Raw genomic sequence first — 25832 nt, 5'->3', positions numbered from 1 at the left:
TTTTTCTAACGTTCACAGTAAGTTTTAAAAACGTTTATGTTTGAACATTCTTAGAACGTTCAAAACGTCCAGTTTTTTAGACGTTGTATTAACGTTATTGTTTGGTTATAAGAACGTTATTCAAAACGTTTTAGAACTGTACGTTTGTTATATTAATGTTCTAAGAACGTTTTTTTAAACGTTATTAAAACGTTCCATTTGCCATTATATTAATGTTCTAAGAACGTTTTCCTAACGTTCACAGTAAGTTATAAAAACAATGTTTGAACATTCTTAGAACGTTCAAAACGTCCAGTTTTTTACACGTTTCATTAACGTTATTGTTTGGTTATAAGAACGTTATTAAAAGGTTTTCAGAACGTTCCAGTCTCTTGTTATAAAAATGTTTTAAGAACTTTAATTAAAACATTATTAGAACGTCCCATCACCATTATATTAATGTTTTAAGAATGTTTCCCTGACGTTCCCATTAAATTATAAAAAAACATTGTTAAACGTTTTTATTTTAGACGTATTAACGTTATTATTTGGTTAAAGGAACATTATTTAAAACATTATTAGAACATTCACTTCACTCATATAAACAATATTTTTCTAACATTTCTAAAAACTATGTTCCTTTCACTTAAACATTCTTAATGTTTTTGTATGAAAATTATATTGTTCTATAAAAATATAATCTAGAAATTATAAAATGGAAAGCTTTACTATTATTTGCAAGTTATTTTGAAATTAAAAATACTATTCCGGTTCTAGCCAACAATACATTGTATGGGTCAAATTTATAGATAGTATGGATATAAAATCAATGACATGCACAAAGAATCAATTAAATGTATACTTTATATTATATTGTAGTTATATTCAGTTTACATTATAATTAACTTCAAACAGTATTTCCAGTTCACATCAATATAAAACATGAAAAACAAAACAATCAGAAACAATTCAGAACTTTAAGATTTTTAAATGGACTTGAAATTATTCTAAATATTTAGAACATTCATGAAAAATGTACATATGGCAATATTGTTATGAAAACCGCGTAAACACTTAAATCTAAAACATAAACAAAAAATAAATAAAAAATATTCAGAGATACAGAGATATATTATACATGACAACTGTTTTTAAGGATGTCACTGTGACTCCATGTCAGCTTCAATCACCGGGACATCGGAGTGGACCTAAGCTTCAGAGAATACTGGAACGACAAAAAAACAATAGTATTGTATTTAAAGGGGAAGTTCACCCAAAAATCAACTTTGTGTGATTTTTACTCACACACATGACGTTAAACATGTTTAGAGAACTTCCGGCGTCTTCGGAGCACAAGTGAAGATATTTAGGTGACATCCGAGAGACTTCCAGGCCTCCTCAAAGACATCATGGTGTCAGTTTTTGTCAAGGTCCAGAAAAGTACTAAAGACATCGTTAAATTGGTCCAACCGTGCATAGTGGCTCAGTTGAATTTTTTTGAAGCGACGAGAATGCTTTATGTGCAAATAACAAACCAAATTACCGTTTTGTTCCAGTGTTTGACTAATGTCAGTGTATGGCTCATGAGAGCACTTCTTCTGCATGAAGAAACACAGAGTTGCGCTTCCGTGTTGTGAGTCAGAGCGCCGGAGTACCAATAGGGGCAAGCCTCATGCGGCGTTCGTCACACAAACCTAATACGCATGCGTCAAAGTGCTCTCGTCCAAGAAGAAGACGAAGAAGTGCTCTCATGAACGCGCGCCAATACACTGAAAAGACAGGGGAGAATATATCCATTAAAGTCAGTATTTTGGTGTGTTTTTCGCACATAAAGCATTCTCGTCGCTTCAAAAAACTTCAACTGAGCCACTATGTGCAGATGGACCAATTGAACAATGTCTTCAGTACTTTTCTGGACCTTGGGAAAAACTGAGGCCATGATGTCTATGAGGAGGCCAGGAAATCTCTTGGATGTCACCTAACTATCTTCATTTGTGCTCCGAAGACGCCGGAAGTTGTCTAAACATGTTTAATGTCATGTGGGTGAGTAAAAAAACACACAAAGTAGATTTTTGGGTGAACTTCCCCTTTTAGTGTGGTGAGATTTAGTATAAAATAACTGGAACGCTGTACTTGCTCATGCAGAAAATCTTATAAAAAAAATGGAGCAAATAAACATTTTTTTAATGCTTCAGCATGATGAATTAATGATTAGTCAGAGTTATGGATAGGTGTTTTTTTAGTTAGTATTTGAAGAGTTTGGTTCCAAAATGAGATAACCATAATTCCAAAATAAAGCTCTGTTTATAAAAATGTTACACAATGAAACATAATAAAAAACATGATTTTTGAAAATTAAAAACGGAGTTCTCTCATCTTGGAACCAAACTCTTCACTTGTGTTTACTACCAAGTATTGTACCACTGAGTATTACTGCATCAAAATAATTGGGTCTTGCTATTGTATCGTTTACAATATTATTTATTTATAAGAGATACAAAAGCTATTTTCTACCTTGTACAAAATAGTATTTAAAAGAGAAACTTTAAAAGATAAATTTTTAACATGGCAAATATTTAAAATAATTTAATTTAAACATATAAAATAATTTACATAAAAACCAGCATGCACTAAAAGGGGAAACAAATGGTCATACCCAGTCCAAGTCAGACTCCATGAGGGATATAGTTTTGTGAAAATACCACTGTCAAAGAAATGAGAAAAAACAGAAAATTTAAATAATCTGAAAAAAAAACAAGCCTGATGCATTATAGGGAATAATATTCCGATAATTTTACAGTTGGTTTGATAACTTTATCTCAAACGGTGGCAGAGTTAAATGAATTGAAGTACATTAAACATAAAAATATGGATTTAGTACCGTATATAAAAACATAACACACGCAAAGAGCGTGAATGTCTTATGAATATCAAACGTCAAACTAACTTGACCGCTTCGGAAAAAAATGCGCGGCTTGTCCCTCCGGTCATCTAATCTTAGCCCAGGGCCAGGCAATGTCGGTACTGGAGAGCCGCGCTAGCAGAGTTTAGCTCGATCCAACCCTTATCAAACACAACTCATGCTATCTGGGTTAATAACGTTAATCCTGAATACACTGATGAGCTTGTTTGGGTGTGTTTGATTAGGGATGTAAACTCTGCTGCGGCTCTTCAGGACCGACGTTGCTCTTGTTTTAGCCGATTTGGGGAGAATATCAAGAACGTGCGCCAACGAAAACATTTCGATATATGGAAAGAGTGAACTGAATGCTACGGAAAAACATTGTTTTAGCAAAAACATTTATCAACGTAATTTCGACTGTATTCCTTAGTTGTAAATAACGTTAGCCTACTAGCTAACAGCTCTGTGAATAACGGCCGCAGTTTTCGAAAAAGTTCAATCATAAGGTTAACCCAATCATAACATCATTAAAACAATAGTAACTGCTGCAAAACTAAGATAATCAACATAGTGATTAAAGTATTTTTCATAGAATCAGCAAATTTCACTATGCTTACCTGAAAGTCGCAGTAGCTTTGAACCAGTCGTCCGTTAGTCCCGCTGTTTGATACGCACGTGCTCTCTAAAACCACGCCCATACTATCACGGTCATCAGCATCGTAAATCCTTGAAAGTTTTTCATATGTATATATATATATTTTTAATTAATGTACATTTATAACACTATTTTTGGTATTATACTACCTTTGTATCAAATTACAAAAAAAACTAGTTAATGCTAATGTGGGGGTGTTTCTAATGCAGCATCTGTAAATTTGACATCGTTCTCTCTGCTCACTGCCGTCCATCTCTCTATTTTTTCCCTTTTATTAAATGTCGTGAAAACACTGTTGTGGAGTTTTCTTTTGATATTTGAGCAAATGGGAATGCAAAAAATATGTTCGTGGTACTTTCCCATTCACTGTGACGACTTCCGCTGCTGAGAAATGTTGTGGAGTTTGAATAAGTTGAGAATTTTATTTCTGATCTGAAAAATGAGCAAGCGACTGAGGTAATGTTATGTTAATGTCTTTAGAACGTTACATTAACAACGCAATGATAATGTTTTATGATAATTTTTTTAGAACGTTCCACTAACAAATGCAATTATAGCGTTTGTAATGCTTACGTTTTTAGAACATTACATTAACAATGCAATGGTAACGTTTTCAATGCTAATGTTTTAAGAACGTCCCGCTAACAATGCATTCATAATGTTTGTGATGCTAATGTTTTTAGAACGTTACATTAACAAAGCTATGGTAACGTTTGAAATTCTAACGTTTATAAAACGTTTCTCTAACAACGCAATGGTAATGTTTTTAATGCTATCGTTTGTTGAACGTTCTGCTAGCAATGCAATTATAACGTTTGTAATTCTAACGTTTTGAGAACGTTACATTACAAACACAATGTTAACGTTTTTAATGCTAATATTTTTAGAACGTTCCGCTAACAATGCATTCATAACGTTTGTGATGCTAACGTTTTAAGAACGTTACATTAACAAAGCTATGGTAATATTTGAAATTCTAACGTTTTGAAAACGTTTCTCTAGCAACGCAATGGTAACATTTTCAATGCTAATGTTTTTAGAACATTCCGGTAACAATGCAATTACAACGTTTGTGATGCTAACTTTTTAGAACGTTACATTAACAAAGCTATGGTTACGTTTGAAATTCTAACGTTTTTAAAACGGTTCACTAACAACGCAATGGTAACGTTTTCAATGCTATTGTTTGTAGAACGTTCTGCTAACATTAACATTTTAACGTTTGTAATGCTAACGTTTTGAGAACGTTACATTACAAACACAATGTTAACGTTTTTAATGCTAATATTTTTAGAACGTTCCGCTAACAATGCATTCATAACGTTTGTGATGCTAACGTTTTAAGAACATTACATTAACAAAGCTATGGTAATATTTGAAATTCTAACGTTTTTAAAACGTTTCTCTAGCAACGCAATGGTAACATTTTCAATGCTAATGTTTTTAGAACATTCCGGTAACAATGCAATTACAACGTTTGTGATGCTAACTTTTTAGAACGTTACATTAACAAAGCTATGGTTACGTTTGAAATTCTAACGTTTTTAAAACGGTTCACTAACAACGCAATGGTAACGTTTTCAATGCTATTGTTTGTAGAACGTTCTGCTAACATTAACATTTTAACGTTTGTAATGCTAACGTTTTGAGAACGTTACATTACAAACACAATGTTAATGTTTTTAATGCTACTATTTTTAGAACGTTCCGCTAACAATGCATTCATAATGTTTGTGATGCTAACGTTTTAAGAACGTTACATTAACAAAGCTATGGTAACATTTGAAATTCTAACGTTTTTAAAACGTTTCTCTAACAACGCAATGGTAACATTTTAAATGCTAATGTTTTTAGAACGTTCCGGTAACAATGCAATTACAACGTTTGTGATGCTAACTTTTTAGAACGATACATTAACAAAGCTATGGTTACGTTTGAAATTCTAACGTTTTTAAAACGGTTCACTAACAACGCAATGGTAACGTTTTCAATGCTATTGTTTGTAGAACGTTCTGCTAACAATAAAATTATAACGTTTGTAATGCTAACGTTTTGAGAACGTTACATTACAAACACAATGGTACGTTTTTAATGGTAATGTTTTTAGAACATTCTGCTAACAATAAAATTATAACGTTTGTAATGCTAACATTTTTAAAACATTACATTTACAACGCAATGGTAACGTTTTCAAAGCTATAATGTTTTTAGAACGTTTCACTAACAATGCAATTATAACGTTTGTAATGCTAACGTTTTAAGAACTTTACATTAACAATGCAATGGTAATGTTTTCAATGCTAATGTTTTTAGAACGTTTCGCTACCAATGCAATTATAACGTTTGTAATGCTAACGTTTTAAGAACATTACATTATCAACGCCATGGTAACGTTTTCAATGCTAAAGGTTTTAGAACGTTCCGCTAACAATGCAATTATAACGTTTGTAATGCTAACGTTTTAAGAACATTACATTATCAACGCCATGGTAACGTTTTCAATGCTAAAGGTTTTAGAACGTTCTGTTAACAATGCAATTATAACGTTTTTAATGCTAACGTTTTAAGAACATTACATTACCAACGCAATGCTAACGTTTTCAATGCTAATGTTTTTAGAACGTTCCGCTAACAATGCAATAATAATGTTTGTAATGCTAACGTTTTTAGAACGTTTATCAATTGCAGATAACGTTAAGGAAACGTTCTACTAATGTTATTGCAAGAACGTTTTTGATAACTTTGAGAGAACCTTTAGAGAACGTTAGCCAAAGTTACGGGAACGTTCCCTGTTAGCTGGGGCGGCCCCTTAGCTGTTCCGTTGCGTTTTGCCACGTACCACAGCTACAAGCTGTCTATCTACACTGGACGTGTAAAAGCAACTGTTTCAAATCACGCTTAAGTGGTTTAAAACTGAGCGTTCAGACTGCCGCTGTCGAGAGCGTCAAAAATCGCTCTGTAACAACTCTCAACAACGCTGTAGAAAGAGTCTTGGGCGCGCTGACGCTCTGACGTAGATCGAAATCTTATCTTGTATTTAAAGGGGCTGCAAGCAAACAAGCTTGTTGATCTTGTGCAGACTGAAAAATTGCCACAGCTCTTTACAACACCTATATGTCAGAAATATTCTGCAACAGTAACACTGCTTTGCGTGCTCTGGCGCTAAAGTTAGCATGAAATTCCCGCTTATTTACAGAAATTGTATAACGTTAATGCACATCATCAGCAACTCACCAGGAACATAAACAATCTCAGACACCTTGGTCCATGCATCATTTTTTTTATTTATGTCCCTGTACGCAAACAGGGACGCGTTGTATAGGATTGGGAAACCCGCCACAGCAATTATCAACTTCTCCTCCGTTTTGCTTGGGAACTAATGTGGTCGGAAACAAAGTTTACAGGGCTGCTTTCTCTGGAATCATCTCAAGCGATGGACTTCTACGTTCCGATTGGTTGCCGCCGAACCGCGTCATAGCTCATTACCATAAAGTTGACCTGATTTCAACTCTCCTTGACGCCCTCAAAGGCCAAGATGCGCCGCGCTGCTGCTCGCCACCGGCTCACATTGAAAATTAATGACTTCCGGCCACTTTGACGCTCTCGACGGCGGCGGTCTGAACGCACAGAAAGCCTACATGAATAAGAGCGTGATTATATAATGTAACGCTAGACAAAGGATGACAAAACAAACGGATGCAGCTTTAATTGCTTTAAATATTTTTTATGAAAAAAATATTGCATGGGTTAACGCGTTAACGTTGACAGCCTGACAATTTTTCTATTATTTACATGATACATGATAAAAAGTCTTCTTTAGAACTTTAGCTGAGCAAAAAACCCTAATGATATCGTTAAAATCCATGCTTTTAACCATGTGACATGTCGTATTCCAGGAACATCCGTGTTAAATGGCTAAGTCTTTCTTGTCCACAAATGAGACTTAATACAATATAACTTTGAGAAGGAGCGCTCTCCTCTCCCTCGCATTTGTTACCGATCAGATGTGCTGTCTGATGTAAGAGCCGGCACCAATATTTCACCGTTCACCGGACTATTGCTTTCTAACTGGTTGGTTATAAGAGCAATAACTTACTGCTGCTGCTAACTCACCTTCAACATGTAAAGCACATTGATCTGCGACGGTGGGTGATGCTAAATGTTTATTGCCACTGCACCCGGGAATTTCCTCGGGCATGGATGTTTTGTCCAAAAGGGAACTAAAGTAGTTAGTTAGTTTTGGAGTTTTAGCTGTAAGATTAGCCTCACGTTTTCCCCTTTCAACTTTATTTCTCCTTTTTTGGGCACTACTATCACTTTTTTGAACACCAGTGAAGCCGAATACTTCATATTCTCGACATTCCAAATAACGCAAAGAGGCGTAATGGCGTAATGGCGTAAAGCCTGACGTAATGGCGTAAACTGTAAAATGATTTTGATTGGACGGTGAATTATATCAGTCAGGAACATTTTCCAATAGTTTCTTGTTATTTTATAATCAACCGCCTATATGAATTGTCAATCAATGATGTAAGGATAGCTCCCATTTCCTCCAGCCAATCAAGGGCCCCCTCCTTCCGTGGGCCCTGGGGCTTCAGCCCCACCTAGCCCTTATGTTAATCCGGCCCTGGTTGTGATTATGTTCCTGGAGAGAGGGAGAAAAAATTTGTATGTCATCCAGCTACACGAAGACAAAACGGTTAATCATGTCTCCCAAAACGTCATTAATGAGGTCCTGGCAGACGGCAGGAGCATTGGTCAGACCAAACGGAAGTACCAAATACTCATAATGTCCAGTTGGTGTATTAAATACCGTCTTCCACTCGTCCCCTTCGCGGATACGGACCAGATAGGCATTACGTAGGTCTAGCTTAGTAAAGACCCGGGCTCAGTGTAAAAGTTCAAAGGCTGAAGACATGAGAGGTAAGGGGTATTTGTTCTTAACTGTAATCTCATTCAAACCTCTATAATCAATACAGGGGTGCAGGGAGCCATCCTTCTTTTGCACAAAGAAGAAGCCTGTACCGGCCGGCGAGGAGAAGGGGCGGATGAGCCCAGCTTGTAGCGAATCGTGAAAATATCTGTCCATAGCCTCTCTTTCTGGAGCAGATAAGGAGTAAAGGCGACCCTTGGGCGGAGAAGTGCCTGGAAGTAGATCTATGGCACAATCATAGGGGCGATGCGGAGGCAGAGAGGTGACCCAAGATCTGCTGAACACGGACCACAGATTGTGGTACTCCTCCGGGACCCCGGTCAAATCGGCAGCATCAACCCGAAACACAGGGGGGACAAAGAAACAGGAGAGGGAGCAGGACCCAGACAAGACACGTGACAAAAAGGGCTCCAAGCCAAAACTGAATTATTAGCCCAATCCATGTGAGGGTTATGCTGTGACAACCAAGGATGCCCAAATATGATGGGGTTATTGGGGGAATCAAAGATGTACAGCTTTAACCGCTCACAATGGTTTCCCAAAAGAAAGAGGCTTATGTGAGGGGTGGTGTGCGAGATGGAGGTGAAGGGGTGCCCCGCTAGTGTCCAGACCGAGATAGACTGAGGAAGGGGTATGGCCAGGATCTTCCATTTATGAGCTGTGGCAGCGTCGATGAAGCTCCCCTCTGCTCCGGAACCCACAAGGGCCATCCCAGTATGAGCGATGCCATCGAAGGTCAATTGAAACTGCAGCTGGGTACGGGAAGACTGAGAAGGTACAGGGATGGTGCCCACCCGGACTCCCCAAACTATGAGTCGGCACGGTCTTTTAACAGACATTGTCCTTGGAGTAACCGTTCTTGCTACTGGCCCGGTGTCAAACGTGAACGGCCTAATTGCATGGCTTCTGCCTCTGGCAGTACATTGGCGGTGGTACCTGATGTGTTGGCGGGTCAGCACGAACGCCACTTTAGCAGCCTCGGTAACGTAACGACGAGGCTGCAGTGCGAACACCATGGCACACTTGGACAAAAAGGCTCGCAGGCATTAGGATCGCCGTCATATAGTGGTGGATTGTTGGCATGGGGTTCCGGCTTGGGAGAGAATCCATGGGGAACGGCAGCCGTGGCTCCCGGAGAACTCGCCGTCACATGGCGTAATTCAGCAACCTGACAGAGTAGGTCTGCGACCTGGGCGTTGAGGACCTCTACTTCCCGCGAGGTAGCATTAAGGCGAGATGCCTGATGTCCCAGCATGGATCCCGGCTGCTGCAATGCGGTTCGAAGCGGATCCATCCCCGCTGAGTCTTGTGAATGGTCCGATCGTTCTGTCACGAGTAATGGGCAACAGACTCATTTGCGGGGGAAAAATCTGAAATTTATTGATAGCACACAGCGAAGCACAGTAACTGGAGACACCACCAGGTCTACGGAGGTTGGCGGGGAGAGGCTCGACCTGCTAGACACCGGAACCCCTTGGAATGGAGAGAACGGGAACTAGAGAAGTCCTGGTGCGGGAGAATGCTCGACCCGACGAAACACAGCGTGTGAGATTCTAAAAGTCAGATCCTTTCCGGGAATAATCCACAGGCGGAAGGCTGAGGCTTAGTGGTGGTGAGAGTGCGAGTCCGGGATGCCAACGGGTACTGAGGGATGGACAGAAGAGTTACAAGAGAGAGCAAAATCCAAAAATGAGCATAACCGCGACTAAATTAGGCTAAACCGGGAGAAGACTAAGACTGTAGTGAACTAGGGGAAAATTAACAATGTCTATGACTAAGACTAAGACAAAGTACCAAAATCGAGGTTCCGCAAGGTATAACTAGAGAAACGGCCCAAAAGGCTGCACGGGGAGTCAAAGTTTGTTAGAGGCAACGATCGGACACAAGACAGGAGGACGCGAGGGACTAAATAGAGAAACCTAAAGGAGCTACAGGTGAAGGGGATGAGAGTAATGACAAACTAATGACCAAGACAACCTACAGGTAAACAGAGTGACGCGGTGACGAGAAACGGGTGAGGGGGAAAGCCTGACGGGGAGACACGAGGGCAGGGCAAATGACGTAGACACCGAGCACATGGCGAACTGTCAAAACAATGGGCACATGTGCTCGACAGAAAACAACACACACCCGTGCCAGAAAGAGCCAAGATGTGACCGGGATCACGACAGCATTTCTTGGGATTTACAAACAGACCAGACAGACAGACAGACAGACAGACAGACAGACAGAAAGAAAGAAAGAAAGAAAGAAAGAAAGAAAGAAAGAAAGAAAGAAAGAAAGAAAGAAAGAAAGAAAGAAAGTCTTAGCTTTATCTATTCTTACAGTTCTTACATTTCAGTGTGATACATCAACTTCAGACCAGAAAACCCAAATGTGGTTAAAGATCCCTTCTGTGAACTTCGTGAATGTATTTGTGGGGAAACTGCAAATGTAGCAAGCATGAAGATGTGTGGTTGACTCGCTCTTTGAAGACAAACCTTTGTGGCTTTTACCTCAGCACTACAAAAACAATGTAGTTTATAAGGTTTCTGCAGCAAATAAGAGAAAGTGTGATCCATTTCCTTTGGAAAAGCTTGACATCTCTCCTACTGAGATATCTGCATTGAATTGAGACAGGCCTCATGAAACAGTAACATCACGTATAGTCATGATCTTTTATAGAGAGACAGAGATGTTTAAGGATTTTTGTTGACTCAATTTTAGTTAGTTGATTTTCTTAAGATTTTCATCTACCTTGCTGTAGATGTGTATGTGTTAAAAGAAAAGCACATTTCAAGCAAAACAATTACCAAAAACCTGAAAATAAAACCTTAATATACAATTCAAAATTATGATGAAAAGTATTTGGACACATTTGTGGAGTAGCCTATTTGATGTGATAAACTGTACCTGTGATTACTCATCAACATCTAACAATCACCTTGATGCTAGTGATAGTGTTAATTGTTCTGAGAAAGTTCTAGTGTCATTTGTTTGGAAGATGTTGGATTTATAAGAGTTTGGAGTGGAGTGCCATTTGTAGTTTTAGGTGTTGCTTAATTATCTAAATATTTTCAGGGCCACATTCTTTTCTTCTACATTCCTTATAACAATCATTTTCAAACTATTGATTTTAAGCTAATTAAGACTTAGAAGTTATCAATAGGTTGGTATAATAAAGAACTTCCATTAACTTTTCAAGTATCCGTCTTATACGTATATATAAGTTAGTGTAAATCTTGCAAATACAGTGTATTTTTGGCTAGGTTCCTTTTGGATTGGTTCCAGGCTTGTCACTGTGGCGACTGAGGAGAGCCCTCAGCAGCCGGCGCAGGTGATGCATCATGCTCAGAATCATGGGTAGGTGGTGGAGGGGTACAGAGTAAACAGTCGTAGATCACCATCCTGTCACAGATGGGCTGTGTCACATTGCCCATGCAGGGAACTCACAGCCAGGGGCCTGGTGATATCTTTGAGAGAGCTTTTAATTTGAGTTCATTAGAACAGTTTAACAGTAGAATAAATGTTTAAAAATACTTACGTTAAAAGCTACATTTGTCCTTGGACAACTATGACTAAGAGTATGAATTTGAAAAATGCATGTAGGTAAAGATGTCTGATTCATTCCCTTCAAATGGAGAGAGCTGGTGGCTAAGCATTTCTGCTGCTATACAACCTGGTTGGTCCCTCAGTCTAAAAGCCCAGCAGTTGTGTCATAGCCAAATGTTTCAAAGGAGAGTGGCCCCTGACCTCTGTTTCTAAAGGCCTTTGTGCTGGATTCAACTTAAATCATTCTTTTATATCTTCTTAAATACTGATGAAATGTTAGTTCACGAACATCATTTTAGGTTGAAAGGTAAATGTACTGTATATGTGATATTGCATCTTTTTTGTCCTGTAACTGGCTACCACATTTACCCTCACTCTTTTGCTGGTTCATTTTAAATGCATGTCACACTGTAAGACATATCAACAAAGTATTTCACGTAAGCATAAATTCAAATGCATGTAACAGACTCTTCCATAGCAGAGTTAAAAGAGAATATTGCACCTGTTAAAGAACAATATTAATAGCAATTTTCTACAGTTATTGGAAAACTATACCTCAAAATAATTGCATTTATCAAATTAAATTGTAATGCAAAAACAGCAAGATAGAGCTCCCCAGCCAACCCCCCTACCCATTGCCTGACTGTCTACAATTTACCCACACAACACTCTCAGTTCTGCTGATACAGTCAGCGGCCCCCCTTCATCTCCACACAAACATACATTCCTACTAAACGCGTACACGCATACAGATGCGCAGTCATAAATACATTTCAAGTCTATTTTTATTTTATAACACTTGAAATGTGGTGTATTCTTAAGCCTTGACTCAGGTCAGGTTGGTTGGCGCCCTTTGTAGGCGCATGTTCTGCATTGTAGAGAACGAGGGGAGCTCTGCCTGAGCTGCTGTTAGCAGCCCATCCCCCACAGCCAGATAGCAAAGTTCTGCTGCTTTTGCAAGCACAGAGCCAGCCACTTCTGCGAGAAACCGAGGTAGAGAGAGAGAGAGAGAGAGAGAGAGACAGAGAGCAAGGCAGACAGGCAGTGAGAATGAGAGAGGGGGTTGGGGATAGAGAGAGAGAGACAGGGAGAGAGCAGCAGTGTTTGGGTAGGGAAAGGAGTATGGCTGTTTCCATTTGGTTGTTTACTTTGTGCTTTCTCTAAGCTTGCCAGTATCTTTTTACCAAGCCATATATATGCTTTGCTGTTGAATTTGCGCTTGGATTTGGTGTGCCAGATTTGATTGCTGCGGCCTACGCAGTTTTTTTCCTTTTTTTCTCTAGCTTGTGCTGCATTTCACTTTTTTCATTTGCACTTCCTGTTCTCGGTCCATCCCCCATCCTCTTTCCATCTCTCTCTCTCCCTCTCTCTGAAACACATGCGCACATACACATTAGCACACAGGCTGTAATTTCATGCTGTCCTCTGCACCGATCAAACATAATGCTGGTGCAATAAACCCTCTCATTTGCTGTCTGGAATATGCAGAAATGCACTCTAATATTGTGCATAATCTTTTTTCATGTACAACATGCTTTGTTGTATAATAATGTAATAGTTCTGCAATGCAATACTGCATTTTTCATGTGTAATGTGTTTTTTATTGTATTTATTTATGGTATTATCAGTGGTTCCTGTTCAAACTCATAAATGTTTAACTTACTCATAAATGTATAACTTTTGGTGTATGATTCATCTGGCACTGTTTGGTCTATGTGACTTAAGGAGCCATGTGACCTAGAGAACCTTAATAACCAGCTACCAACTGCATAGTAATGTGCTAACAGCCACTCAAAACACCTTAGCAACCAGCTAGCACCGCCCTAGCAATCTCTCACACCACTTTAGCAACTGCCTAACAACCAAATCATTGTGACAACAAGTTTTGCAATGGCAAGCACCTTTTGCATGGTTCAGAAACATACTATTAACAGTCCTCATTGCAAACTTTATTTATTTTAAGCATGAATACTGTGGATCAAGTGATTTTTTTTATTGAATGCTGCACTGATTAGAAAATTGATTATTTCACAATGAAATCATATAAAATAAAGAGCTAGATAAATCAAGGTTCACGGGCATATTTTGAGCCCAAAGTAAAAACTAGTCCGGATCCACGCAGAGCCTCTACTCCATGACGAGTTTTCTGCGTGATCACACGCTTGGGTAAAATGGCTATGTCTCGCGGAGCCTCGTGCTGGTTTGATCGGTTTCTCGCTAGCGCTCTCGTTTTGTAGAGGCCCCCCTCCACACATACACACATTTGTGTCGGTTAAATTCATTCCCGGGACCTTTATTTATATTGTCCAAGAAAGTTTTCATACTTGAGTCGCGTTCGGGAAAGCAGACCGAGTGCGGTCTGAAAGTCGAGGGAATGATACGGGACACGGGCACGTCTTTATAAGAACGTTGTATTTATATTCAAAGTGACTCGCGGTGAAAGAGAGGTAGAGAGAGGGAGATCATGGCTGCTCAGGTCGCCACTCTCAACACTAGCCCGTCCGTCGAACTCAAAAAGCCGGACCGGGAGCCGAAGGACGAGTCGGTGTTAGGAGATAAGCAGTCGGAAAATAAGGAGCTACGCGCCGACGGTGGATCCCCGGGCCAGAAGGAGCTGCACGACGGGGCCGATGTGGGAAATGCTGCCGGGGGAGGAGGAGCAGTAGGCGACCCTGACATGAAGAACGGCAACGGGAACCCGTCCAGGGTGAACAATAACCAGAATGATTCTGGCGGACCCGAAGGGAACAGCCACGCCGGGATGGCTCACCACCACCCGGGCGCTTTCCCTCCACCCCCATACGGTTATAACCAGCACTACAACCGGGGCCCTTTTCATCAACATGGCGGACAACAAAGCCCTAGCATGGCAGGGCCGACGGTAATGGACCCATACCCGCCCAATTCACATGAGCACGGCTACCCAAACCACTTTAACAACTACAGCCCCTTTCCTAACCGGACTCCGTACCACCAGGGCCAAGGATATGGCATGAATACCCCGCGAAATAGCCAGCCGCCGGCGTCCGGGGGGCAACCGGGAAAGCAGCAGCCGCCACCAGGAGGAACTAACGTTACGCCGATGGTTGCTTCCTATAATAATCCGAGGTATAACGTGGGGACCCCTCAGCCCACATCCACCCCTACTTTAAACCAGCTCCTTACATCTCCTAGCACAAGGAGCTACCAAAACTACCCACCCAGTGATTACAGCGGTCAGGAAGGGGCTGCTAAGGGACCGGGGGATATGGGCAGCGGTAGTCAGTATAGTGGGGGCCACTCGGGCTGGCAACAAAGAAGCCATCACCCTCCTCCCGTGAGCCCGGGAAACACCGGACAAGCCACCAACAGAACCCAGGTAAACTTTGGTTCGCTCGCTGTCAGTTAAACTGTTCAGTTAAAGCTGTGTGTTCAGTATGAAAAAGAGTGTCTTTGTTTCTAACTCTGCTCTAAAATGGCTGCCTGTGTTTTTCCTGCTATCACCAGCTATATAAGCAGGTTTTATCGTGCAGAATCGGTTTTATTTCCGCCCCTCTTGGGGATAGTTGTGAAAGACACGCATCCAGAGCTTGGGAAAGGGTGATGGGGCATGAGTTTGGATGTGGGAATAAAGAAGTAACGTTAATGCTAATTTTTGAGGCTGCAATCCCGTTTTAAAGACCATCACAAACGCTCCATTACAAGGCTCAGTTGTGTCTTTTCATGAGATTTTGCCCTTAACGTTACAAACTGTTTCGGGGTGTTGTGGGGCTTATTTCGTCAAGATACGTTTTAACATGACTCGTATATTTCCACCTTCCCCGAGGCGACCAAAACATTCTCAAGTCGATGCTACAAACATTACTTTAATCCGAATATCTAACCATGTCAGGGTAGAAATTAATGTCAAACACCGCATTTATAATAGTTAGAAGGAATTTGATCGGAATAAATCAGGTTTAGAAGTGTTTTAAGATGGATTTTGTTCACGCATGTGTGTGTAAACAGGCTGAGTGATGTAAGTGCAGCAGGCTGCTTTGCTTTGGGATTTGAATTATGGAGGTAAAATCCTTCTGTCAAAGGCAAGAGACAGTTGGTCTTAGGTTGACACGCGAGCTCAAATCTGATTGGCTGCCTCATCTCCTGCGCTTGGCCGTTTATAATTGCATCTAATGCAGCAAAGAGCCCCGCCGACATGCTGCTCTACCTAAACTCATTGCCTGACTGTATGCATTTTAAATCTTTAATGCTACTGTTTCAACGCCTTTATGCGAAAAGATAATAAAATATATTTGTGTGTGTGTGTTAATTGTTGAGGCTCATGTTTTCCCTGTAAAAACAGATGTCTTCATTTGCAAAGGGATATTTCGATTTTGTTCAGTAATCAGTAGTGTCCTTGTTTCATCTTACAAATCTTTTTGTTTAATAGACAGCGTTGCAATGAAATTCATGGCTTTAGAGGACTTCCTATTTCATTTTACGTGCATGGCTTGAAATGTTTACTATGGCTTCATAGAGTTGTATAGTTTAAACATCCAATCCAGAAGTATTTATATATTTTGTGCAGTTTATTAGTCCCAGGCAGCGTTTTCACTGACAAACCTGCTTTATTTGTGTGAGAATCTGTTTTGCTGTAAGGTCTTGTTTTTAATTAGTGGTCGACCAACATGGGTTTTTTAATGGCCAATGCCGATATTGAGAAAGCAATATAAGAAATGTAATTATAGGAAATGAGAAAAATACAAAAATTAGTGAAACTAAATTAACATTTATTTTGCATAATATTTCTGCAATATTCTCTTAATTGTACAACATTTAATGAGGTAATACTTCAATATTGACAATTAGTCCAGCTTTTTTGTTCAACTGTTTTACTGCTTCTTTAATCCAACAGAAGATTATAGATAAAGTGTATAATTAGTGACAAAAACAATGTAATTCCTAATATTAATTTACAGTTACTGTACAAATAGATCACATTAAGTTATTTTACTCAGTATGTTTCACTTTCTTAAATTAGGTCAAAGTTTTAATAAAGATTTATGTCTGTTTTTCTGTTTTGTCTCTGTGAAAACAATACATAACCACGACAAAAAGTACGGCCTATATATTTGCTTAGTTGGTGGCATGTATCTTAGCATCAAAACATAACATATATGAAAACGTACACTCCAGTCCACACATTAAGTTATAGTGGACAGTTAAATGTGGTGGATATTAAATAAAAATATATAGGAATGCAAAGGTATTATTACTTAACTTACTTATTACCACGATGAGGCATGTAAGATAACATTGTTAAATGTTTCTTTGCATGATTTGGAATGTTCAGTAATTAGGAATCATAGCAGTATTCTTTACAGGATAATAAAATAAAGGTGTTATGTGTATTTTCTTGGTTATGTGAAGTCAAGATATTTGCATCAAAGTATCTATTAAAATGTCTCTCAGAACACTGATTCTGGTACAGGTAGTATTCAGCTTAGTGCTCTTAGTTCAGATTTTAGTCTGTGTTTACAAACAGCGCAGGTGTCAGCCAAGTGTCATTGTTGTTTTACTATCAATCTGTTCTCACTCTGAACCTGTGACTATCATCGCTAATATTTTGTCTACCCCAGTCTTGCACTAAAGTACATGCTTTTAATAAACCCTCACCTTTTATTGCTGCCATTGGATTATATCTTTCAAAAAGAAGACTCTGTTGTGTTTTTAAAATACCCTTATTGTTTGAGGGCCCTGACCAGTCTGATTTTATGTTTGTAATTTACAAATAATCCTTACCAAAACTTTAAGATTATGCCAGTTAATGGTGTATGTGTGATTTGTACACTGTCCAGTTTGAAATCGAGGCACAGGATCCAGACATATTGACAGCAGCTCATATTTTGCAAAAATATTATATTGTCATTTATCATACATTTAGTCATTTAAATTTAGTCATTTAGCAGATGCTTTTATCCAGAGCGACTTACAAATGAGGAATAACAATTAGGCTTGTCACGATAGTCGGTGTCACCGACTCACCGGTGATACATGGTAGGGATGGGCGATATTATATCGTTTGCGATATACCGGTAGAAATTCTTCACACGATAGGAATTAGTCTTCCCGTGATATAAATGATAAATTCTAGTTGATGACGTATTTCTTTGTGAGACCCATTCACAGCTCATATGTGAAGCGAAAACGGGTATAACGGAGGGCAGACGTGAAGCTGAAAAAGAGTTTGCACTAAAAGACGAGCTCTAAATCTCATTTAGGTTGGCACTGTAGATGCATCCGAGGTAATGTTTAGTTTCACTTTCGTTTTATTTAATTCGTTTGTTAAGTGTTGATAGTCATAATACATTACACCACAACATTTAGTTTGGCTAAAAGTATTTATTTAAACATTCATTAGATGTTATGCGCGCGTGCGCAAATTGTTTAATATGATTTCTTGCCTGTTATACAGGATGAACGGAGCTTCCCGTGCGCAGCTCATGCCCACATGTGCTTACGTTATTTTAAATACGTTGAGCGTATAAAAGCATGGATTATTTAATTAGATTTCTTTTATCCGCATTTTTCTGTTCTCTTTCTGTAGCGCGAGTCATAGACAGATTCAGTGTATGTTGCTGTGAGAAGAGAAGGTTCACACAGTTCAAGAGAGAGTGATTGACAGCGTGATGCGATTGATCGTTTCCACCCAACAATAGAATATGTGACCCTGGACAACAAAACCAGTCTTATGGGTCAATTTTTCGAAATTGAGATTTTTACATAATCTGAAAGCTGAATAAATAAGATTTCTATAGATATATGAGTTGTTAGAATAGGACAATATATGGCTGAGATACAACCGTTTAAAACTCAGGAATCTGAGAGCGCAAAAAAAATCAAAATATTGAGAAAATTGCCTTTGAAGTTGTTAATCAGGGGCACTGTGGCAGACCATCCACTCACAAAAAATAAAGTTTTTATATATTTAAGGTAGGAAATTTACAAAATATCTTCATGGAACATGATCTTTACTTAATATCCTAATGATTTTTGCATAAAAGAAAAACCGATAATTTTGACCCACACAATGTATTTTTGTCTTTTACTAAAAATGTTCCCGTGCTACTTAAGACTGGTTTTGTGATCCAGGGTCACATATATACAGTTTTAGGTATGACATGATGTGTTTATTGAGCTTTAGTTCATTTAACTTTTCTTTACTACAACCTTTTGAAGTCGAATCTCACTATTATATTTTATATTTACAAAAATACTGTAGGTATATTTTAGGAACTGTTTGATTTTGAGGTAAATTTTACTTTTTGATAAATGTTTGTGTTTCTGAGGCTCTAGACTACATGCAGCTACTATCACTTGACGCAAAAAACAGCGGTGGTTGGCGTTATGGATATTTTTATCGTTATTGCAACAAATACCAGGAATTATCGTGATAGAGTTTTAGGGCCATATCGCCCATCCCTAATACACGGTGTCCACCCGCTTACATATTACATCACCTTGTCCACCGCTGCACCGACTCCCATCGTCATTTTTCATTTTTATAGTAATATATCACTTAGTTAGTCAAAGACCATTTATTTAACATAAACGTTTTTCGTTTCATCTTCTTTTCTTTTCTTATTCGTTTCTTATTTATTTATTTGTTACACAATGAGTGCCGTGATTACTAATTTAGTTAATATAGGCAACTTATCTAACGTAAATGTTTTTTATTTTCGTTTCTTATTTATTTTTTGCTTGATGTGTGCTGTGATTATTCGTTTTGTAAGGTCTGTGTTCAATATAAGCAAATGTTATTGTACTTTTTTATAGTTTTGTGTTTTTGTTAAGAAAGATATTGAACTCGCCAATAATTCAATCAATTGCTGCTATTTTAAAACTGAAATTAAAATGCGTCATGCACAGGGCCGCATCTTCGACCACCCCACAGTAGGGATGCATCGATCATAGATTTTGTTGGTACGATTATTGTCTCAGGAATAATCATGGTTGCACGATTATGGCAATTATTATGCATTCATTAATTTCTAAATTTTTTCTGGCCCTGCCTAAATTTAAACTTGTCCTACCACAAAAAAGTAATAAATAAATAATATTGTGTAGTTATTTGTTTGTTTTTATATCTGTTTTCTTAATAAATAAGGTTATAATACCCCAAGACTATTAGCCTAACTCACAGACATTTCATATAGTCAAAGACAGTGAATCAGTAAGTATTACAATTAGTACAAATGATCAAATTATAAGCAATAGCACAAATAAATTTAATAACGAAAACACACAAATTAAATTAACAGTGTTTTTCATGTCTAATCATGTTTCAAGTCTAACTATGGTTATCAGGTACAGAAACTGAATAAAGGAGTCAAATGTAAAACACTTCATATTCTTCACAGTATAAATTAAATATATATTAAAGTTATTGAAGTTAATCGGTCAGGAGTGGTGAGTGTGTTTTGTCTTCGTTTTTTGTTGTTTGATGAGCATTAAAACAGGTATGTTTATTATAGGGCTGCAGGTATCGGTTATTTTAGTAATCGAGTATTCTACTGATTTTTCCATCGATTAATCGGGTATTCGGATAATAAGTACTTTTTCTTTATTAAAGAGCAACTCTAAATATACAAGAGAAAATAAGACGGTTCTCTTGAAATGAACAACTAATTTGATTCCTTTTTAGAAAAAATTAACATATTTATTGCTGAAATTGCATACATTAATATCTGTGAAAACTAATCCCATTTAGTACATTCCATTGCCATATTACATTAATAAAAATAGAAAGAATAATTTCAAAGGTAAACAACTAACTTCATCTTATGCATGATGCATTTAGTTAATATAAATTAGTTTTGGTTTTTTTACTATTAAATTGTAATATATTTGTCCACATAAAAATACCGAGTTAACCGGACTTTTATTTTGGCAGGTCGTCAGAAGACGCTTATTTTTTAGTGTTAGCTTCACTTAGTAAAATGTTCTGAAATAAACTCTCAGAGCAACTCTGGATATGAAGTTCATGTGTTCATGTCTTCATAAAGCGCAGACGCAGACAAATTCATGAGCATCACGCGTGTAAGCACGTTAAACTGTGCAGTTCATTCACTCAGACATGCAGATCTGACAGATGACGTGTGTAAATAACATGATTCGGCATCCACTAGTCCGCATCTAGTTTGATGGACTCAGTGCAGCCGGAAGACAAGTTTCACTCGCAAAATAGACTAAAACTAAGTAAAATAGCAGTTCACCATTTCAATAAGCTATCACTTATTTATCAGCATGAAAAATACGTGTGAGCATGTGAACAGACTGAATCACGGTGAATGCGTGAGACTTGAGCCCTGTAACATGAACAGAGTTTAGCGGGCTGTGCGTCAGTAATAACGGTCCGTGGGGAAACACAGTGCTCCGTGTGTACTGTAGTTAAATGGATTAAACAAAGCTTCGAGGCAACAAAATTTGCCTCGATGATTTTTTGTATTCGAATTACTCGAGTTACTCGAGGAATCATTTCAGCCCTAGTTTGTTATGCTGCTGTCCCTAGCGCGCACAGATCACATGTTTTTGTATCCCCACTGATTGTGTTCGTAACAAACCATAATGGATTCAATTTATCAACGTGATGTAGAGCCCATTTGCTAAATAGCGTTTAAACACCACATATTATTAATAAAAATAACATAAGCATAAGTTAAATTGGTTCAACTTGCGTCAGGAGTAGACTTTGAATTTGAGCTTGCGCATACAGAATGTACGCATCCTGTGAGCCATCCTCGACGCGAAGCTTCTCGTCCGGTGTGCGACTCTATTAACTAACATGCCGCTTTGTTTGTTTACATTGCACTGAAAACTCAACTGTCACCGCTACAGCCTTGATTGTGAATGTACATGTAAGATTGGCTGTTTGGTCTCTCTGCCATTTTAATCTAGTGTGTGTCGTGGCCTCCGTGTCTCTGATAAGCACGGCTCTTTAAGATGGTGCAGCGCTGGTGTAACTTTGTTTTCGTTTTGTGCAAGTTGCAACAATTCCGTTCCGTGCATCAGAAACACATGGTGTAACGGAGCCTTTACAATTGATTAACCGTGACGTTTTTGAGCGCGGTAAATATTGAACCTCAGTAATCGCTGCATCCCTACCCCACAGCAAAACCCCCCACCACCGGTACAACCGCTGTTTTTACACGTTGGTTAACCGGTGGGAAAATTCCATCACCGCAACATCCCTAATAACAATCAGGGCAACAAAAGGTCAGCAATGCGTAAATGCCATTGAAATGGCCACAATGCACAAAGCTATGTAAATAAAAACATATAGACAATACTTAGAAATGGAAGAAATAGAAATAGGAGAAGAGGATCATAGAATTATTCAGGCCAGCATTTCTCAAAGTGTGCGGCAGGCCCCACTGGTGGGGAATAGAGTGAGGCGCAACAAACGGGAGGAAATTTACATTTGTGCCCATCTCTATTAATTCCTTTAATTAATGACCGTACACTCAAAATAACGACACATTTAAATGTAAACCTTACTTAAAACAATATCACACCGTGTCTTAGGAGTGGGCGGGGTTTCACGGTAATGATACATTTCACTGTAACAACAAACTCCCATTATAATTCTATATCTTATATCCATTTTTTTTTTAGATTGATTTAATTTCTTTATTACAGTTAATTTAAATAAGGTTGGGTACCGTTCACTTTTTAGCCGGTACCGGTTCCAATACGGTACCTGGAATTCGGTGCCGGTACCAAACTGTAGGGCTGCTTGATTATGACAAAAAACATAATCACGATTATTTTGGCCAATATTGAGATCCCGATTATTTAACACGATTACTCATTAACTTTTAAAACAACATAGAAAATAAATAACTTTGCTTTTAAACTGTGAATTCAACTGAAAAATAAATGTAAAGAAATAGCACAGCTGAACCACTGTAATGAAAGGGGTGTGCTGTGCATTTATACCACAAGAAAAGAGAGGATCCTTGCAAAATGGAATGTGGCACATAGGGCTGTGACGGTGGCCGTGACAACCGCACCACCGCGGTGGTAAAGTGCCATGACGGTGCCATGACAGGCGGTAGTGCACGTCACTCTGACAAATATAGGTGTAATAAATATGAGAGTTGCGATAACGATTGCTAGTTGTAGCCTTTCAGTTGTGGATGGTTTTATTTAAAAGATTTTACATTAACAGAAATTATTGGCATACGTTTCCATTGGTGCGTTCGAGCGCGGGCCTGCACGGCAAACCCCAGGTTATTCTGTGGGTTTTGCAATGGATCTTGTTGTGAAATGAACAGATACGTAAAATCAAAACTGGCTATGACCAGCTTGCTTAGTGTCGGAGCGCACGCAGGTTTTGCCGCGGTTGCGGAGAGACATCTATTCATTTGCGCTCCTGTGCACATCTTCTGAACGCGCATTTAGTGCAGCTGTACACATTTTAATCTGGACAATGTCAACAAGTAAGTTTCACATCAACGAGTCGGAAATCTGAATAGGAAAGCCAATGTAGGTTTAAACAGTTTGTTTCAAATGGAATTGTTAAGAACTGTAAGGGTTAATACGCCACTGACTGAAGTTACTGCAACAAGAGCTTTTTTATATAGTATTTAGCTTTCTTATATCATTTAAGTTTTCATTATTTACTGATGTTTATTTAAATGTTTTATATGCTGTAGTGTGCCGTTTCACTGATGGATTTGTGCGTTAAACATTGACGGATGTTTCATCCTCATTTATTTCAGATATCATATTTCAATTTCAAGTATTTAACAATTTCAAGTATTTAAATAAGGTCTATATTTCTCTTCCACTCGTCATGTGGTTGCTACACGCAAATATAATAATATAAATATTATTTATATAAATAATATATATTTCTCAACCACCGCACCACCGCGGTCGATTTGTCTATTACCACCGCGGTGGTAAAAAACTGCCACCGTCACAACCCTAGTGCTTGCCTTTGTAATGAGTTTCGGGGTGACTCGCCAGGCTTCAAGTTTGCTGTGTTTTACTGGCGATTGTGAGGAAAAATAAGACGCTTTGTAAACTACCTGGATTCATATATTGTGTCTTGTGCTTCCCCTTCTCCCAGAGACTAGAGAGTCTCTCTCTACTGCATATGTGAGATAAGCACACGTGACGCGCCGGCGCAGAGTAGGTATCGTCTTGACCGCTCCACGAATACAATTAAACATCATATCGTAAAATATCCCCATCTCTCTTCGATGCGCATTGTGACAGTTTTTGTATCGCAAAATATTGTAGTACGAAGTATTGTTACACCCCTACTACTGACAAATAAAAATAAGAACAAATAATCAAGCTACTAGTAACAGCACCAATAAAACAACAGAGCCAAGCAGAAAATAAAATAAGATATACCTTTTAAGGTATAGAAATGGATTAAAAAAATGTATATTATTATCAAGTAAAACATGACATTGCATATGTACAAATTAAATAAAGATGAATCATAATTGAAGTTAGGGCTGGGTAATATGGCAAAGAAGTAAACTCGATAGTTTTTTTCTATATTGATCGATAACGATATTTATTTCGATATATATTTAATTAAAAAACTGTATTTAAAATGATCTATTTTAAATACAGTTTATTAACAAACGTTAACCTTTAACCAGTTAAAATTAAATTAAATTAATGCACTGTTGCAACACAGAGGATATTAGGCCATAAACAACATGTACCAGTTCATTCAGTCTCATTTTGACTCAGTTGACTCGTTAAGTAAAGGGAGTGTTCATTCAGTACATTCAACCAATGAAAGGGCTCCGTTACTGTGTACATTCGAACGCTATTGGCTCAGCACCTGCGCACATACATAACGCTGCAATAATGTCTTGCTCGAGTAGTGGTATTCATTCAATGCATTCAGTGAACCTTAGTCTTTCAAAAAGACATCTCACATAAACTATAGTACATTTCTTTAATCATGCAGGCATCTTACATACAAGGTTCAATATTTTAATGTGCACACAAACTCACTTCATTACATCTCTAATCTGTACAGGGCAGCGCTGGTTTGTTTCATATGCACCAGCTCATGTTAGCAGATATGTTAACGATGGATATAAAAACGTTTGTGCTTGAGTTTCGAAGTAACTCGCTTGCAATTGCGCCTCAAGTTTGTTTTGTTTAACCAGCGATTGCGAAAAAAAATAAGACACTTGATAAAGCGCGTGATGACAACTCAAGGTTAGTTTCACCTTTGTTTCCGCTTCCAGTAATGTTTTCCTCCTCATGTTGAGTTTTCTTTGCCAAGTGCAGTATGAAATGGACTTTGTACTTTGACGAGCATGATAAAAGCTGCACGCTGACTGACTGTTGTTGCATTTATTTCTGCGTTCTGTTAGACTGTAAGATTAATCCATATCGAGTCAAAATGCCAATAGCTTATCATCGTTTTTGAAATACATTCTATCGCGATTCGATATGATATCGTTTATCGGCACAGCCCTAATTGAAGTTACAGAAGCTATTGAGTCACAAGCAGTGAGTGATTTCCTTGACTTTTAACAGTCAGCAGGAATATGCTGCTGTTGCTTTAAGAGGAATGCGACAGATGCAGTACACTGATATTGCACATATGCATTGTTTTTCGTCTGTTTCGTCCTTTCACTTAAGACATAACCTACTATGTTTAAGATACTCGACAAGAGGGGCATGTTGACCTACGTCATGTGTGAATTTGTCCGTTTAAGCGCAAGACTTCAAAGACAACTCAATGTCTGAGACTTTCCTTGTGCGCGCTTCGGATCTTCTCACAGCGCGCAAGCGAGTTTTCTTGTGCATCATCTTGCACTTAAATGTTT

The 25832-nt window shown here is 38.4% G+C and overlaps 1 protein-coding gene across 6 annotated transcripts in view; it reads left to right on the top strand.

Annotated features, from left to right (window-relative positions):
* The first annotated feature begins 14167 nt into the window (after positions 1-14167).
* The window catches only part of arid1ab (AT rich interactive domain 1Ab (SWI-like)), a 129780-nt gene continuing 118115 nt past the window's right edge, over positions 14168-25832 (top strand). For all 6 annotated transcript variants that reach the window (XM_057355219.1, XM_057355220.1, XM_057355217.1 and 3 more), the window contains exon 1: positions 14168-15358. In XM_057355219.1, the coding sequence (XP_057211202.1) occupies positions 14465-15358 (894 nt within the window). In that variant the 5' untranslated portion in view covers positions 14168-14464. The remainder of the gene's footprint in view (positions 15359-25832) is intronic.

Source organism: Triplophysa rosa, linkage group LG16, assembly GCF_024868665.1.
Source record: "Triplophysa rosa linkage group LG16, Trosa_1v2, whole genome shotgun sequence".
In the NCBI taxonomy this organism is placed as follows: Eukaryota; Metazoa; Chordata; class Actinopteri; order Cypriniformes; family Nemacheilidae; genus Triplophysa; species Triplophysa rosa.
The sequence above is the reverse complement of the archived record's forward strand: the minus strand, read 5'-3'. Positions and strand labels throughout refer to the sequence as shown.